Source organism: Pectinophora gossypiella, chromosome Z, assembly GCF_024362695.1.
Source record: "Pectinophora gossypiella chromosome Z, ilPecGoss1.1, whole genome shotgun sequence".
NCBI lineage: Eukaryota > Metazoa > Arthropoda > Insecta > Lepidoptera > Gelechiidae > Pectinophora > Pectinophora gossypiella.
In genome coordinates, this window is record NC_065433.1 from 18546552 (window position 1) to 18566515 (window position 19964).

The 19964-nt window shown below is 36.6% G+C and overlaps 1 protein-coding gene across 2 annotated transcripts in view; it reads left to right on the top strand.

Annotated features, from left to right (window-relative positions):
• LOC126380557 (uncharacterized) overlaps window positions 1-13509 on the top strand; it is a 30022-nt gene extending 16513 nt beyond the window's left edge. The window contains exons 2-8 of one of the 2 annotated variants that reach the window (XM_050030049.1): window positions 8178-8300; window positions 9474-9616; window positions 9910-10246; window positions 10598-10958; window positions 11035-11209; window positions 12031-12259; window positions 12344-13507. In XM_050030049.1, coding sequence (XP_049886006.1) covers window positions 8178-8300; window positions 9474-9616; window positions 9910-10246; window positions 10598-10958; window positions 11035-11209; window positions 12031-12259; window positions 12344-13239 — 2264 coding nt within the window. In that variant the 3' untranslated portion in view covers window positions 13240-13507. Of the gene's footprint in view, window positions 1-8177; window positions 8301-9473; window positions 9617-9909; window positions 10959-11034; window positions 11210-12030; window positions 12260-12343 lie in introns of both variants that reach the window. The other variant, XM_050030048.1, reaches the window with a different exon arrangement.
• The last annotated feature ends 6455 nt before the right edge of the window (window positions 13510-19964 follow it).

Here is a 19964-nt window from a genome sequence, read left to right on the forward strand (position 1 = left end):
ATCGTAGCCATATCGAGCGTTTCGAAAGTTGCGACCTTGTCGCAGTCTCGATCTTGGCTTAACACCTTAAGGCGAATATGTGCGGAATACTCATTATCTTTAACATTTGGACAAAATACTCGGAAGGGATAATTTATTGTGTTTATCAACGTGAACTATAAAGTATGCTGTATTTTTGCAAATAAATATATAAACCGCTTTCTTCTCTTTCGGAGCTTATTACGGTTTTTGCCTTTAATATTTAGCGTTCAAAATGATTATATTTAAAATGTTACTAGACATAAGTATTTAGTAAAACTCATGTACTTATTTATTAACAGACATAATGTATTCTAGGTACTTACTTAGGTACCTAAGAAAGCAGAGCCGCATTTAACCGTAGGCTATTGTAGGCAACGGGACTCCACCACATAGAGCCCCTCCTTAAAAATTAGTCTTGCCATAATATTTTTAAGGAAAGTTGGTTAGAAAATTAGGGAAACGGTAAAATACAGGAACTTACTACCCTTGTGTGCTGAAATATTATATTGTTAATATTTGTCACCAGAGGTAGTGATTGAGAAGTATTATTTAAAACAATATTTACAGTCATTTGTAGGAGTAAGTTAGTATATTTTATGGTTAAAATGGGGTCCCCACCTCAGTGTAGTCTAGGGGCCCAAGGAATCCAAATGCGGCGCTTTAAGAAAGTAGGTTTATGGACAGTTTTACTGATAGAAGCAAGCTGTGTATATGCGTATTTATAAACAATAATGTTTAAATCTTGATGTATGCACCTTTGTAGCTAAAATTGGCAAATATGTTTATGTCAGAAATGGCGATAGAATAAAAGATGGGACGTGCTGCAGAATTAACAACCTTTTGTGACGTTAACGTTTCGCAAAATAATAGTTTATGATATTTCTTTGTACACTTGCCGGTAGCAACAACATTACAGTTTTACGATTTATCTATTCTTCTATTGGTGTTGCAAAACACCTTATTCATTTCTATAATAAATCAATAATATTTTATGCGACGTGTAAATCATGCGTTTTTGATTGTGAAAATATCGTAATGAAACCTAATACTGAATAAGATTTCAAAGATCTTCAAACTTCAACACAGTGGATCACCAAGGTGACATTGAGTCCTGGCATAGTATAAAAGAACTTTACAAAATCATCACTGGACCTGTAAATTGCAGATCTTATCTAAACAGTCTTACGACTATTAATTACTAGTTTACGTTTGACGTTATAATGATTTTGGTCTCTGCCTTGATGAAACATGATTAAATATGCATTGTTGCATTGAGAGGGTCGGGTAGATAGGTACTTAGAGATTTACCAATGTTATATTATAAAGAATAATTCCCAAGAATGTAATTTTAAATGTAGGTTACCACAGAGCATTTCATTTTGTTCTGTGAAGGGTCAGGCGGCCACGCGGTGATCAAAGATTACTTTGTACAAGTTTTATGACATTGACAGCTCAATAATATCGTATGGGCATAAAATTGTGATGGCTATCTTAGTGACCCCTCATGGGAAAGTGCAAAAGAAAGTTATGTGATTAATCAGTATTGAATATATCAGAAATAAAAAACCTTGTTTTTGATGAAAAAAGTTGCATCCGCATTCTTGTGATTCATTGGCGGAAGAAAATTAAAATCATTATCTTTAGTAATGACAATAACATTTTAATGTTACTGCTTCCAGTTGAGTGATTTATTGTTTCATTTTAATGATTGCAACAGACCAATGACTCTCTGTAGTAAAAGCGTATGGTAATAAGTTGTGCTTCCTAGCTTGTTTAAACTTCCCAATCGCACCTACCTTTGGTAAGGCAATAATTACAAAATAATTTTGCAACGGCGACGTACACGTGAACAAGACTGATTGCTAGGCTCTAACCCCTGAACCCTTACACTTTGTATACAATGGACTTACGTATTGCAAAGCCAGTTGGGCCAATGGCATGTCAAAATACTTTGTCGTTGTATCGATTCTATTTTGTTTAAATAAAAAAGTTTATATTTATGGCATAGGTCACGACATGCCTTCGGATTTTGATAGTGTTCATAAAATTGCGAAGTAGGTACATGTAGGTAAAGATAAGGGCCGTCATCACATCATAAATACTTCGAATATATGGTGTCTGCCTCGACTATGTGATCTATAGATTGAGTCTAAAGGAATGGATCTCCTTTACTGAGGATGATAAGTTTAATTTTTTTTTCAAGTTTATTCTTGAGCGATCAATGTAGTGAGGTATCATGTAGAACAGCCATTAGATTACTAGGCCAGCGCTACTAACATAAAGTAATGGATCTGCAATGATCACTTTTTAATGACGTTTTGTTACGCAACGCTTCCTAAGAGCTGATTATTTATAAATCGTCATTACGTAAAGGTGGGTCAAGATCACTAGATTAATTCTGAAGTGTAAATGAACTGCTAATTTTATTATGCTTGTTAGATTAACAGTCTCACAAAGTGATATCGACTCCAGCCCCAATGGGACCTCCAGCAGGCTTGTTTCCAACTATAAATCAGTTACTTTTTACTAAACGTCAGCATACAAAATTACTATGGAATTTGTATGAAAAAGCAACCTGTGACGTCATAGAAAAACGTGATAAAATGTCGCACTGAGGCCTGTAAATCTGAATAGTAACGAAATTGGTACTAAGTATGTCGTAAGCGCAATATTTTGCACATAAATTGTTCACTTGTCATCTTTATTCGCTGTGGCCGATGATGACAAATTGTTCTTTACGGTTATTGTGATTTTGTAAAATTCAAGAGCTATGGCTACATCAAGCGTGCAATATTGATGAATTCCTTCAATCTCTGCAATTTCTTTCTTCTCTGATATTATTACACGTCGGACAATACGCCTAGTAATTTAGAAAAAAAAAAAACATTTTTGAATTATTCTGAGGTTGAATTCTAATCTTGCGTGAGTGTCTTTTATTACGAATGCAGTCACTAGACGACTTAAGTATAAGTAGCCGGAAATAACAATGTTTCTTAAAACTTAATGACTATACATATGAAGCACCTATTTATCTATGTGGGAGGGAAACCACTGCCCTATTCCCTAAAAAAGTAGCATGGAGAATGCTACACTGACAAGAGAGTAGCTCTTAAACTAGTGATTATGACTTATCTATGTTTAGATGTATTTTTTTATTATATCTTACGGGTTTTCTTTGGTTATCATAAGTCTGGCGAGGTCTCGCCTTGACTGGACTCGCTTTCTCATGGAAATGGAAAGTGACCCGCGTTCAGCCGCTTATTATCAATATTAAGTCCGGCGATGACAAGAAAACCTGTCCAGTCCACGAATGCACAGTTATTTATAAGTATCTTGGAAAACAAGACGCATCATATTCAGGGTGTTAGTGACATAATTTTGATGATTTTGAGTTATCAAGTGGATTTTTCTGTCACAAAATTCGTATTATATTTTGTGTTTTTAAAATTATTTTCCACTTGATATTAACTCAGAAAAATGAGCTAAATCACCCCCCTCAATATACGTTATGATGTTATTTACACCCCGTACAAGTACGTACAATCATGAGCGATATAATGTACCCACTTTAGGACTCTGTCGCAATAACATATTTGACATTTAGTGAGATTTACAGTTCAATTTGTCAAAAAAGTTAATGTGACATGGTACCAAAGTGACCGTACAGGTAGCCATACAAAGTGCGTATGGGTGTTAGTGACACCGTAACAAATTCTGTCGCGGATGATTCAGACCATGATTGTGAGTTGATATCAAGCGGAATTTCCTGTCAGAAAATTCATGAAAATTTTAGTATTTTTTAATTATTTCAGTTCCATACTTTCGGGAAATTCCACTTGATATCAACTCCGAATCATGGTTTGAATCATCCCTCAAAGTTTTCATTACGATGTCACTAACACCCTGTATTATGAAATTTTGTACATATTCGTATTAATCAAATTCAAATTTAATTAAGAATTATTATTATAATTTTACTTTCCTCAAAATTATGTAACGTCCGCGAGATAGTAGCAGAGTAAGGCACAGTTATGTATATTGTGAGTAAAACAAGATTTTAAAAGGAAGTATTAAGTACCCTTTGCAAGTTTCTTTTCCACAAGTCAGAACATAAACATCAATTTTATGTAAGTAAATAGCTATGTAGGGAAAGTTAGTATGATAACACATGGGTAAACATCATAAATATAACCATTGAAACTTAAACCTAATTGACTTCCACCAGCTTATCTGTCATAATAGAGTTTCAAGTTGACAGGTGCCGTTTCAATTTCACAACTAAATCACTTTTGTCGCCTAATTGACTCGAAACAATGGCCAATGTCGCAACAAATGATGTGTTTAAATTATTGTGATTACGCGGGGCTAATGTTACGATTTCATGGCGATTTGGCATCAGCGATGCGGCTCCGGGGCTTCTGGTTGGATTGTTGATGACCATATGCGCACACGCAGCGGGCCGCCAGTATGTAAGATCACCGCTCGTTTTTCCGTCCACGGTCTGCTGATCGCTATGTGCAATTGTTTTCACTTTTCAATCATCGTTGTATTGACGGAACGGTATTCTTAGAAATGCCTCGGAGACAATGTATACGCATTTGTTTGGTTACCTCATCTGTTTACCTTTCCAATTGTTCCGATTTTATGGAGAAAGTCTTGAAGAATTTTATGGAGAATAATTTTATTATTTTATGGTGTTGCTAATTGTTTATGAATCTGATTGATCAGCGGCGGTCAATTGTCGTGCTCTGACCTCACAATTACACAGTTACAACTATTGATATTTCTCGGACAACCCGATAAGTACGCATGGATGCCCATAACTTCGTAACTGCTCTAGTAGCGATAGAAAAAAAAGATAAAGGGACACTTCGCCGGCTCTACCTTAACTATATTGGTAATGAGATAAAAAAATAGGACATCCTGTGCTTCCTACTGGACACTTTTGGAAAAACTATATAAGTAAGTGAAAGCCGTGGTAGCTTAGTTGGTAGGTCGCTTGCCTCTCACTTTGAACTCGAAGGTTCGAATCCAGCACAGGCCTAAACCAAATATTATCGAATTTGTTTTCGAAATCATGTTTGGATCATAAATGATTATCACGTGATCGGCGGTGAAGGAAAACACCGTGAGCAAACCCACATTCCCGAGAAATGCATTTTCGGAGGCATGTAACCAAACCTGTTTTGGCTGGTTTTCCCTTTGCGGTTTGGAAGATCAGACAGGCAGTCGCTTCTGTAAAAACTTGTCCAATCTTCAGGTTAGGTAAGCGAACTATGTGAAAAACGGGATAATGCTAGGGATAATATTTATTTATTAATTTTATTTGATTAGGCTTACGGCCATATTTAGAAAGTAATAAATCTTATAATTGATTAAGTAAATGTATAAGCAAAAACCTAACAACTAAACTTGTTATGCTATTAATTTCACACATGAAACTACGGCATAGAACAATACAGGCCCTCCGATCTGTACATTATTATCTGCTGCTTTTTGGTACTCTTTTTTACCAAACTCAGCTGAATTTTTTTAGTCAGAACTTAACTTGTTATTGGCCTAAGCAATTCAATGCGACATCAAATAAAAATGTTGCTATCTGTACTGGTGAGTAAGTAAGTCAGCCGAAGCCTTTCTCCGAAACATCCGGGAGGCACGGACGTCGAACCGGTCAACTGATTCATATATTTGGTGTTATTTACTTCGCATTAGTCATTGATATCGCCATTTGATAGTTTCTTACAGTGAAAGTGATCGTCTGACAGACTATAGTAGTTATGCGAAGATCTAATAAGAACTATATCCATATTCGGATTTAGGTCCGCAATTTCGCTATGCCTATAAGTAATATAGAGCGTGGATAGATTTGAAAATGTAATGGGAGTATTATTAGCAAACGGATGTAGTATCATTTCGGATTGTGCGAATCAAATTATGGTTTGTATCGATACTTACCCATGAAATTGGTGATAGTTTCTATTGTAAGTATTTTATATATTTTGTTATTATTTCAGTTTTGGTGTGGTAGGTACATAATGGAGGAGCTCGGTGGCGCAGCGGTAAACGCGCTTGGTATGCGATTGTTGAAGTTAAGCAACTTTCGCAAAGGTCGATTATAGGATGGGTGACCACAAAAAAAAAGTTTTCATCTCGAGCTCCTCCGTGTTTCAGAAGGCACGTTAAGCCGTCGGTCCCGGCTGCATTAGCAGTCGTTAATAACCATCAATCCGCACTGGGCCCGCGTGATGGTTTAAGGCCCGTTCTCCCTATCCATCCATAGGGAAGGCCCGTGCCCCAGCAGTGGGGACGTTAATGGGCTGATGATGATGATGATGAGGTACATAATTATTAAATTAAAGAATACTGTGAAAGTGATGAAGTTAATAATATGTGATAATAAGTTTTTCACTTCTCGACTTAAGATTTATTATAAAATTTTAAGTGAATTCTGTTTACTTACAGTAGCAGGTATTACGAGACAAGTCGATATCCAATGATTTGGATCTTTTGGATGCTCATGATTCACGTCTAAGAACATGTATAGACAATGGGGAATCATTGATTTATCGTAATAGTTAAGAATAAAATGTAATTATTATGAAATCACTGTAGTAATACGGATAATATTGCTCGTGATTTAGCAGATAGTAGTTTTTTTTATGTATTAGTCCAAGTAGGAGGCAAACGAGTTTATAACTATTTCAAACCAAACATTTTTAAGGTTAACTGTTTCCTTTTCACCATTACCACATCACATCACTATCACCGCAAATTTGCGTCTGCGTAAACTGTTACGTTAGGAAATTCAACTTTTATTTATTTTATTTATTTAAATAAAGTACTTAAATAAAAGCTTTTCTTCATAAAATCTTTACTCGTTTCTTACTTTTATCTTATAAGTATATATTTCTTAACAAGAGGCTTCATAAACTACACAAGATTAAACAGTTAACCATTCATCAAGTGTAATCCCATCATCATCTCTAGTATGATCCCGATTTCATGAAGTTCGCTTACTTAACCTATATATTCGACAGGTTTGGTCTTTACAGAAGCGACTGCAAATGGAATACCAACACAGAATAGGTTACATACCATAACAAATTCTCGGGAATACAAATACACTTTATTGCACCAAAATAAAAGGAAATATTTACAAAAGAACTAGCTACGTGGCAAATGGCGGCAACCACAACGCAAGGAAATATGTAAAAATTAAAAGATTAGGTATGTGGGTTTCCTCATGATGTTTTCCTTCACCCTTGACTACATTACAAATTCGAATATTATTAGTTTTTGATAGATGCTACCTCGTAATGAGAGTCAAACGTTCTTCCAAATCGGCAACCACATCTCCGCTCAGGCATAATTCATTCATAAAAGTTAATAGGTACTCAATTAGGAATAGGTAATACTTACATTTAAACATTTTCAAGCAACAGAGGATAACTTTTATATCCAGCTTATACATTCATAGAATAGCGTATTTTATAACAGTAATGTATTATTGTGTTCATTATTGCGAAACATAAGAAATTAAGAACATGTATTGTAGGACACAAAGAAGTTATTAAAAGGAGCACGGATTTGCTAAATCCTACTATACTACTACTTATCTAATACTGTACTGTGCCTGCCTACTACTGTTTCTGTATGTGTAATCTTTTTAAATGCACATAATAAGAAGTTCTTCGCGAGCTACGCATGCGTCTGCAACTCCGCATGACCAAAAGCGCCCTAATAGAATAGTGTAGTTTCTATTATTTTTGGTCGTACAAACCGGTTTAAACAACACACAAAATCGCGTAACATTGCGTAGGCTGTAATGTAAACGAGCATTATTATGGCCTTTTATGCATTGTGCAGGACGAAGTGAAATCTAGGTCACAACTGCCTCTATATCCTGGACTAGTCACGGTTCCAACGGAAATTATATACCACGAGTGTATATAAAGATTTTCGAAGATTCTTTTGACTAAGAACCATAAGAAGTTATTGTTTTATAAAGTTATGCACCTGAAAAGGAAAGACGACTCTTATAAGTCTTCTAATAACCGTTACTCACATGAATATTGGTCATCGTGGAAGATAAGATTATAGCAATAATGGTTGAAGATGTTATTAGAGTAAATTTATAATATATTCTTATCTTTCAGAAATCGTCCAGCCAACTTGTGTTCTGGAGTCCGACTTCGGTTTCAAGATCAACTGCGCTTTCAAGAAATCTGGTCTCTTCAGAGTGCGTAACCTCGGTGGCGTGAAAGCACATGCGAGTATAGGTAAGGGTGTTTTTGTTGTTTGACAACGATCAAGGTCCACACCTTTCATCCTCTGCTATTAAATACCTCTAGAGTATTTTAGACTCAACTGGAGTTCTTCATGCAGAGCGAATCCTTAGATCAGATCTCAGTCGATCGTCAGATCTACAACTCTAAAAATGTCTCGCTTCTCCTTCATGTGCAGTCGTTATTCAAATCACCTGCCTAGAATGGCATGCAGAATGATATCCTCATTTTATATAGCAATGTACCTACCCATTATCATCATAACTCTCCTAGGAATTATTTAATTATAGCATGTAAGCGACTTGTGCATAGCGAATATATTTTTATGAAAGCAAAAGCTAAGCGAATTTTTACTTAATGTGTTACAAAGTGATTAGATTATTGTGAGTAAGAAAGTTTTAAGAGTAAAGTTAGGAAAATGATGTTTTCCTGTTGGTCGTAAATAAAAAACACGCATGAGTTTCCAATCCGAACAATACTTTTGTCTTTCATAAAATGTTAAATTACCTACTGGCAGTGTATTTCCATTCATCACGAATTGTTTTGAATGCCACTCATCAATTGAGGGAACTTTCTCTGTCTGATTGACGAATGATGATCGAGGCTCTGGGATTAGGAAGGCGAGAAACTATGCCATGATCTAAGGCGATAATACTGCTTCATAAAACAAAATTGACACATTGAAAAATTGACATCCAAAGAAGGTCTTTCAGTAATAGGCACAATTAAAAGAGCGAGCCCTCGATTTTGCACAACAAAAAGATAATATTCATTGCTGGTGATTGATGGCCATTACAGTCATCTCTCATAAGTATTAGTAGTACCTAATATGCTCTACGCATAGAGCAAGGTGGCCCCTGTTGCTCTATGCAATGAAGAGATTTTTCTGACTGTAATGTTCTTTAGGATAGCGTTTTCTTGTAATTTCAATTATAAAACGTGAGTAATGGTATAATTTCTAAATATCTACTGTATTGCGTTTTACCAGCTATTGCGTTACTGTTTGCACAATTAGGCTACCAGTACAGATCTCCCTGATCCACATATCCCTACTGGTCTATCCCTACCGATAGGGAAGAATGGAATATTTTTCCAATCGACGTATCTTAAAAACGACTCATTGTAACAAATTAAATATTTGTATCACTTTAATCTTTTATATTCCAGGATTTAGTCTCGGAGATGAGCTTGGATTCGAGCAGTCCCTCACCAACTTAGATCAAAGCAGACGGAGATCGGTCAGCGTGAAAAATGGAGTTCCGGCCAACTTCATCACTGACGCGTCTGTAAGGCCTACTGTTAAGCAAGAGGTAGGAACGAACCGTATGAGTACATTGTTGAGCGAACTTTATTTTACACATGCATGAAGAGATGTTTTTTTTAATGTAAGCCAAGCGAAATATAATATCTGCAATAAATTGCTGAAGCGAATTTTATGAAACAAGAAAACATTTTGTAACTCAAACCTTGTTTATGTAAAAAAGGTCATAAACCAATTATATTGGCAACATAACATGTGGAAAAAACACTTGCTAATGCAGATACGCGAATTCATTCCTAGCAATGGAATATATTGTCTTAGAACATGTTTTTAACATTTCAGAAACGTGGCAAGCAGAACAGAATCATGATGCGGCCAATGGCTCCAGCTACACGTCCGAATCAAGCTGCGATGGATAAACTGAGCAGCCTGCACCACCGGGTCTCCAGCACTATGAAGCCCATTGTAGTACCGGGACCAACCGTTGAAACACCTGCCATTTTCAACAGGCCGAACCCTAGTATTACCATGGCCAAGCCGATGCCTATGGGTGTTCCACCTTTCAAACCTCTGCCACCAAAGGAAGAATCGTTAAAAGTTCTACCCATAACATCTACAAGGAAATCTTACACGCCACTGCAAGTGCCGTCGCCGAAAGGACCTGGACCACTTTACCAGAGTGAGAACTATCCACATGTATCACACGAACAAGTCTCGAAAATGGTCTCGCAAATGACAGCAACACACGTCGCGCAGCCACTACTCAAAATAACACCCACTCCAATCATAGTTAATACACCAAAACTATATTCCATGCCGACAACACTTAACCCATATTCCATACCAACATCAATTAACCCATTTGTTCCCATGCCACTTGCTGCTCCACCTACACAAGCCTTAACCATCATACCTGCACCCGTTTTCAAAGATTCCATACAAATGCAAATTACTCCATCAAAAGCACCCACCTACTTATCTCAAAATGCTATTTCTTTCCAAAAAACCAATCCTGTTTCTAACTTTGTAGACCCGGTTCCCCACCAAGTCCACGACCTGGCAAGTATGTATCCCGCCTATAATACGAAAAAAGTCGACGATTATAATTCTATTACTGGCTACGGAGACGACACTACTCTTAAGTTTAACAAGGATGATATAAATGCGAAAATAGCCGAAATTGCCAAAGCAGGAAATATATCGATGGAGGCAGTAGAAGCGGCGATAGCTCTAAGACAGCAACAGCTGTTGAGTAAATACGCAAACCTTCCCGTTCCGACCACGACTACGACAACCACTACCACTACAACTACGACTGAAGAACCGCTCATTTTCCAACCTGAACCTGAGCCAGAGATCCTCATGCCTGCTATTGTTCAAAAGCCAAAACGGTAAGATGGTTATCATTAATAATTATAGTTGCGGGTTTACGGGATATATTAATCCGTGAAATTTTGAACTTTTCAGTAATCCTACTTCGGGCAAAGTAATGAACGCTCCAAGAGAATATTATCCTGTGGGATATGAGAAGAACTTCGATGACCATTTCCAATCTAAAGTGGATCTTCCAGACACGAACTTCCATTGTGGTGATCAGAAATACTTCCCTGGACTGTATGGTGATGAGAGTCTTGGATGCATGGTAAGATTATTTTTCGATCGAACGATCGGGTGATCAGCCTGCAATATCCCAATTAAACTATGGATCACAAACTGATTTTTGTTTTATGTCCTCGCCGGGATTCGAACCGGGGATCTCCGGATCTTGAGAGAAACGCTCAACCACTAAATTTCGAAAGCCTTTGATAATATTGATAATATTTCAAGAAATATTGCAAGATGCAGCTAAATTATACCTAGAATATAACCCAGATGTAGAAACTCGCCAGTAAAAGATATCAAAGAAAATGATTTGCATGCGTAGGTACTCTACAATATTCACACAAACATTAGCTTTATGGTATAAAAAAAAAACTTAACGTTTTTTTTAAAAACGATTAAACGATTTAATAATTAAGTACATCTGTTTTTGTGTGAAATAAACGTTTTCCCTCTGTTTGATACCTCAATTAAAAGATAAATAAAAAACAACTTGCAGCCAGTATTTGGCATTTTTTAGTTAAACACGAATGTGATGCATTGTAGTATTATAAAACAGTACGTTAGCCAGTAGAACTTTTTACTTGCATAAAATATACCAAAAAAAAAGGTGACTTCAAATATAATTAGGTAGTTTCCTAGATTAAAGATAGATTATGAAATTCTGATTACTAATTAAAACTGTTTAAGTTATTTATTAAATTTAATAAAGAAAAATGTAATAATAAGTGCACCATTTCATCAAGTTTTTCTGACGTCACAGGTTGATTTTTCAAACACATTCGATAGTAATTTCGTATGTTGACTTTTAGTAAAAAGTAACTGATTTGACTAAATGGAAACTAACCTATTTTATGGTTGCAGGTATTCCACGTATGTGCACTCACTGATGACGGTTTAGTGATGAAGTCGTTCCTATGCCCTGAGTCTACATTGTTTGACCAGACAATTCTTAAGTGCAACTGGTGGTTCTACGTGGACTGTAAGAATACGAGGCGACTATATGACACAAACATCCCAGTATCTAAGAGTTACCAGCTGATGAAGGCATTGACATTCTTTTCTTCATATAAAAAGGAGATGCAGGAAGATGGTAATAGTTATCTATTATTTTTAAGAAATTATTTATTTATGCGAAAGATTATTACCTATATTAATTAATTTTGTTATCTTTCAGGCCAAGCTACTAATCCGGAGGATGTAGCGGGCATCAAAGAAGCTATATCAATTTTGGAAAATCAAGATTCTTCCAAACCTGCTCAGGCGAACAATGGGGGTTTACAAATTGTAACACCTCAGCCATACGTCGATGAAAGAAATAATCACAAAGTATCCACTGTAAATGAGACTTCACCAGTTTATCGTGCTAATAGAAATTATAATGATACTAGTAAAAGAAATACAGCAAGACGTAAATCTCCAGAACCACCTAAAGCCCCTGAAGTTCAACGAAGAGTTCCGGAACAAAATAAACAAAATTCTGAGTTCAAATTAGTGACTGTCAATGCAGATATCAACTTCAACAAACAGACAAGTTCCGGCGAAAATAACTCTAAACCTAGTTCAGATGAAAATACTGCAGAGAGGAAACACAGACGACGAATGACATTACGGAATAATAATACCACAACCCTTGCACCACCAACAAGCACAAAGCCCGCCGTAGAAATCATCAAACAAGAACTTCAAATGTTCACCATAAATGATACTCACGACGTCTTACGACCAGAAACTCTAACGGACCAGCTTGAAAGTGCTGACAAATTAAATCCAACTATACTTAAAGATGCTCAGAATTTACCTCCAGTAAAGCGATTTTATAGATCAAGCGCGGAAAATAAAGATGAGAAGGAAATAACAATAGTAAATAATGAAAAAGTTCAGATAGTGAGACCGACATCAATGGCAAGACTTGTAGGAGAGTATGCGACACCGACGGCTACGATCGCAAAATTGGATGAAGCAGTACTGGGGCCGTCGTATAACGCGAGAATCAAGAAAGAGGCGGTCTCTATAGTGACTCCACAAAGACAAGAACATTTTCGAAGTTCAACGAATAGATTTCGAACATAGTCTATAGCTTTCTTAGTCAATAACTAAATTTAAGTGTCATATAGAACTCCTTACTAATTTATTTATTCCTAATCAGATACGTAAGTGCGAAGGCCAATAAATTCTAGAATTACGTATTTGCTCAATTTTGTCTTATGGTTAGTCTAAATAAAAGGATTCAGTCAAGTGATATTACGGTGTATGTTTAGATATGTAGAATTAAAATGAGTTTCCGAAACTAAACGTTTTAATTTTAACAGGGATGGTATGGTACACAATAATAAAAAATCCAAGATTTTGTAAAGGTATAAACTATTAAAATTGGCTTTTATTATGCGACTTAAAAATATATCTCACACATCCGATTATGACAAGTAATAATGATGATATTTATGCCATTATGCTAACATCAGTCGCGTAAAAAATACAAAGCGTAAAATGCTAAATTGAATAATTTATTTTAATCAAGAGTTCATGTTTAACTGTGATTGATATCCCTACATTCTATATTATTGTAACAGCTTTCTATTCTTAATACAATTGGACTGATAGGTACATTGCAATTTTCCACGACATCTGCATAAAGCCAAAAAACTACCTCATCTAAATTTTATCATTTTTAGTCCAAACACAATATTACTGAAGTTCAGTTAATACGACAAGTATGCATGAAAACAATACACAAACGTTGAATACACTAAATCGCATATTATCTATTGCATATTGAATTTGTTACGTAATATACACCCGTTATATAAATATAACGCATCATTTTAAAACAAAGTTCGATATTCCTAAAAGTTTTACGAACGTGCGGCCAAATACTGTATACCATTTTATTGTACTAGATGGGTCATTCCCGACGCGTAATATTAACATAAGTATGTGAAACTTAGTTGGCTTCTTCAATATATGCTACGATTTAATGATTTACGACAAAATAGTCACTTCGAGATTTTAACAAATTTAATTACATATTGTAAATAACGAGCACAAAGCAGTCACTGCTATATGATTTGTTGCATCTATTTTTTCCCAGTCTTTAGGAAACAGCGTAGAAACTTTTCACAGACTATCGGACCACAAGCTATTAAAGCTACGGCTGCTAAAGCTGTTGAGCAACACATACAAATCATCGTTAGGCCTGAGCACCACTGATTACGACGCACAAACAGCGAAAATCGTTCATTAACTGGTTACCGTGTTTTTTTTAAAGTAGTGGTCACTGTTGAGCACCTAGTCCTTCCAATGAGCGTTGTTCGGGCAGAGGTTCATTAGTAAGGAACACCACACTCGGGGCACACAGGTACAGATGGACAGACACACTTTCTCTCGAAGAGTCTTCGCGTGCAGTAGGGCACGCACAAAACGAATGCAGCACCACTTATTAGACTGATCAGTGATATGCAAATCATAAATGTTCACCATTAGTTCGTAGGTGGCGAGCTCTGTAACAAATAAAATTTCTTATTTTTTAATCAGCCAATAAAATAAAATATCATAAAGTTGGCAATGTAGGTAAGTACGTTTTTAAATATTATTATTTAAAATAATCCCTAACATTTAAGTATCCCGTTTTTATTCCGGAATCTGCAGTTTTGCCGAATGTATGGACCAGTCTGGTATTAGAAGCGTCTGTCAATCCGACCTTTCAACTCGAAGGTCAAACCAGCCCAATTACACGTCAGGCTGAGTAGATACTTAAGTAAATAATAACAGAAAACATCGGTTTGATGAGTACGAAAACAAATACGAAACCATTTAATTTTCGGACAATCAGGTATTTTGGATCACAATGTCGTAACCACACGTAGGACTGGCTCACAAAGTTTTTATACTCCTATGTGTTTCCGTCGGGAATCAAATCCAGGAGATGACTAGATCGACAGTTCAATACTCTAATCAATAGGACAAAAGAGTTTTTCTAAAATAATAAAAATATAATGATAGTAATCAAAATATGATAGATGCAAAAACAAAATAAACTGAGTACAAACTGGTGTACAAAATCAGAAGAAAAAAAGATAATAATAAGTAAATATAATTTTATTTATTTAAATCAAATTTAATCTTAGATCGTCAATGTGTCAGCAGTGTGGTTAGCAATGTACCACCTATCATGAACACATTTGTTTTTCATCTAATTTCTGCGGGTCAAAACACAACTTTTCACAAACCAGAGGCACTAATATTATCATGGTTAAAACAGTTAACAAACAAACAATGTCCATATCGGAGATACTGTTTCGTATAATTGTAAATAACATTAACAGTTTTAACACTTGCAAGTCTATCACAGGCGTCGTTGCACGCGTATCACTACTACTGGTGGGCTAGATCGACAGCGGCAATGTGGCTTCAAAATTCTTGAGATGAGAGGCAAACAGATGAAAATGGCAGTAACGGTGGTAAGCAATCCAATAAAAGAGCAATTTATCATGAAGGTTATGTATCTGAAACAAAGATTGAGGTATATTTGGAAAACGAGAAGTAATCCCATCAAAAAATATTGAAGATTTGGCTTATCTTCTCTTCAAAGATAACTGCTCCAAGCATAATTCTTGACGCTCCTGTTGTTTTGCAACACTTCACATCTTTTAACGGTGCACGACGATAAATTAACGATAGATAATTACATTTTATACCCGCATTTTGTGTACATATTTATGTTAGAACGAAAGGTTTAAACAGTGGCACTGTCAGCGCGCTAAGATGGGCACGATGGATACTTACATCAACAGTTCCTGGTGCTACTTCGCCAGCTTGTGATCCAGTCTGACCATGTGCACAATTTATTATACGCCAAAAGATAATCCTGAGATCAAGATTATTTTGGCGCAGTTCCACAGTAATTTTAAACTCATATTGTTTTATGCAAAAATTTCTTCATTGTATGACAATCCAACACTAAAATTTAACGTTTCTAAATTCAAAATTTCTTTTTTGTGTCAGAGTTATACTCATAGACAAACTCTTGAAGGTCGTGTTATTTCTATATGCTCCTTGATTAGGTACTTTATTCAGTTGTGTTCAGCTTTCATATTGTTGGCATTTGGCATCATACCGTCGCCTTACAGTGAAAACAGCGTAGGCGCCTTTATAAAAAATGAGATTTTTGGTGACAAGACCTGGTAATAAACAGCACTTGTTTCAATCCGTAAAAAATGTGGTCTCAATTTACACCCAAAATAAAATAAAATGAAATCGAGGGTTTGTTGAAGGTCATTAGAATGTTTGTTTGTTTGTTTGACGTGGCTTATTGTAGATTTGCCGCAGATGGCATTAACTACTTGGCCGGACAAATGGGGAGCGCTGAAGGCTCTCACCCGGTACAACGTTTAAGACAACAGGCCTGAGGGTGCCCAGTTGGCGCGAACCTCGGCTCAGGGCGTCGTCTGAGAGGAAAAATATTTGAAAGAATTAATCGACCCTATTGGGTCGATAGCGATAAGCGCTGAATGAGGGAAATCGTCGACCACGCCGGCGGGGTCGGTATCGGGGACCTGAAGTGTTTGGTGTCGCGAGCTGATTGGCTGCCTCTATGGCTAGAGTAATCGGGTCGTCGGGATCGTATATTACGTCCTTCGGGCGCCGATACTTTTCAGTACCGTCCCTAAGCGGAATGTACTCGGAAGCCGCAACTACCAGGGGATTTGGGTGGTGCGGAGCAGAATCGAAAAAACGTTTGGAAGCTAATTTGAGCCATTGGGCAATGGTTGGCAGACCTAGGTCAATGTGCAGATTTTCATTGCGAAGGAACCACGGAGCTCCCGTGGCTTTCCGCATGAAACGATTTTGTATTACCTGTAGACGGTGAATTTGAGAGGGACTCGCGTGAGCGAAAACTACCCCTGCATAGGTCATGATCGGACGGATGTAAGTCGTGTAGATTTTCACCTTATTCCTAAGGGACAATTTACTTCGCTTGTTAAGGAGACAATGAAGACGGCCCATTACAAACGCGGCGCGATCGCGCACACGTTTGATATGGGCCTTGAAAGTCAGAAAGTCAGGTCATTAGAATGCATAGTTTAGTATTATTATTAAATGTCTGTGTTTGAACACACTTTGAACTATTAAGAGGCCTAGCACACTAATGGCGCAAGTAGAGTGAGTGTCAAAGTATATTCAGATCTTTGCCTACCTTAGTAGTGGAGTGTGTAGTCAATGAAGGGTTTCACTTCTTATTTTCCAAGAAGAGGTCCGATTTTGATGTGTTTTTTCTTTTGTAGGGTTAGTTTTTTTATAAAGAAAATACCCCTACAAAAGAAAAAAAAACCATCAAAGTCGGACCTGCCCCTGGCAAATAAGAAGTTGGTAAGTAAGTCCGGCTTTATTGACTCCACTATAGATAAGGCGAATTTAAACAACAGCAACAATTTAAGAGTCAAAGGTAAGGAAATCCCGCGGCCACGGCGTTTTTCTTCTATCGTGTGGGTTGTGAGGTGAATTACCAACCGGGACTATCGGCTTAACAACTTTGAAGCAATGATCATTTTACTTTGACAATCAGGTGATCAATCCTGTAATGGCCTAATCAAACTAGGGATCACAAAGTGATTTTCGTGATATGCTCTCACCGGGATTCGAACTCGGTTCCTTCGGATCGTGAGCCTAACGCTCAACCACTGGACCATAGCGCTAGTAGTCTTGTATTAGAGACAAAGGCATTTTATGAAGAAAAAGATAAGATAACAATAAACATTTTATTGTGTATTTTCGGTACAGTTATATAAAATATAAATGTTGCAGTTTTGGTTGCAAAGATAAGTATTTTAAACAAAGAGCAACACGGACCTCCGCGGACCGGTATTCTACGATGTTAAAATGTAACTATTGTGAAAGATTTTGTATTTCACGTTAGCATTATTTTCTTAACTTAAGTCAGATATTAGAAAGATGTGTAGACCTAGTAAACGAATAGTTCTTCACTCGTAGACCTACATGTCTGGTTATACAGTTCTAAAAATGGCAGGTATATAGTGTAGGAAAGGAAGCTGATGATCCCATAAAGTGGACCCCAACATTAATTCATCAGGCGACGAAACTTTGCAGTATGAATGTTAGGGTCGTTATACAAAAAACTTCTTCGTTGCCTACCTACACTTACATGTTTACGGACTTCAGAATCGATAAGGTGGATGTTTTTCAGTTCACATACAAGAGTCATTCTAAATTCTACCTATGAATTTTGTTCATTCTGTAATGGTCCGCGGAGGTCCGTGTTGCTCTATGTTCTGTAATACATTCTGTAGTACTGGCGCTTTATAAAATCTAGTGAAAAATCCATCATCGAAGCTCTGGTGGAAAAGTTAGATTTAATAAAATATTTAATCCATGGGTTGAAAAGAGGTAAGTAGTGGATTTGAATTGTATGCGAGAGATGCATATTTGGGAATATATGTAGCGAATATCAGAAAAATAGTGACTTAGCTCCATAGCTATTGCTTCCAGTAAACTTCTATGGCTTGATCTCTAGTCCGGAAATAGCCCTATTTATAACGTCTTTGTGGGTGCTAACCATGCTATCTATGAGCCAGAGTAGTGAAACATTTAACTTTATCTTCTGCTAGTTTGTCAAAAAACCCTGTATAATAGTATTCAAACACTGGATTTAGCTAACCCACAAAAGTCAGCTAAATTAGAAGAGCTGTTCTTTAAAGGACAAGGTTTATAAAACAACAAATAAAATAACAGGATTTCTGAAGAACAATTTATTTCTTTTATACGGCATACATTGGAATTATATTAACATAATATCATTTCTGTTTTGGACAGCATGGACTCCTACATGTAGACGGAGGACCTCTGCATGATTTACGGCAGATAACATCTAGTATTATTGGGCCACACGATATACATCCGACTGCTAACAATGCTGTAATGCATGTCATACAAAGTATCATAACGGTTCTCTATTTTTTGACACAATCTAGGAATTTATTTAAGTGGAGTTGTTTGTAGCAGACCGGAACACAAGCCAGGACTGTGGCAGATGCGATAAGCGCATACAGAGAGAGGCAAATCATTTTTCACGTGGTGATCGCAACGTTGAGCTGGTGAACAGCTGGGTTGGTAACCAGCTGAACTATCTTCTATACCTGAAAACAAAAACATTCCTTAGGTATTTTTTCAATTATTGATGTGTATAGATATTCCTATTTCATGGGAGCAAGCTACAGAGGCTGCAAAAGATCGCGAGGAGTGGAAATCTGTTGTTCGAGCCCTACAGGATTAAAAGAAGAAGAACATATTCCTATTTATGAAAATACTTGAAGTTTAACTATTTAAGACGGAATCATAAAAATACATTTAAGCACTTGGTAGCCTATTTAACCAATACTCTATAGGTGACTTTACAACTCCAGTAAGTATAAGTAGGAATTGGATACAATTAGCTAAATCCATCTGTAGCATCAATAGATACATTTCTCGCTGGGTTCCTCAATTTTTCATACTTACTTGATGTCGTTGACGCGCCCTAATACTGCTGGACTTCCAGATTCTTTGCATCAAACACACATACTTTATAACTGATTAAAATGCTGCCGGGTCGTTTCCCGTTGCTACGATTGTCCAACTTCCAAATATAACATGACATACTGATAGAAACAACCGAAACAACATAGAAACTTACCCTTGTATAAGATAGTTGGCGTGCCTCCAATATAACCAGTATACCGAGAGGCAGCGTAGTGAGCCTCTAAATCGGCTTATTAACACAATTTACGATATAGACACACATA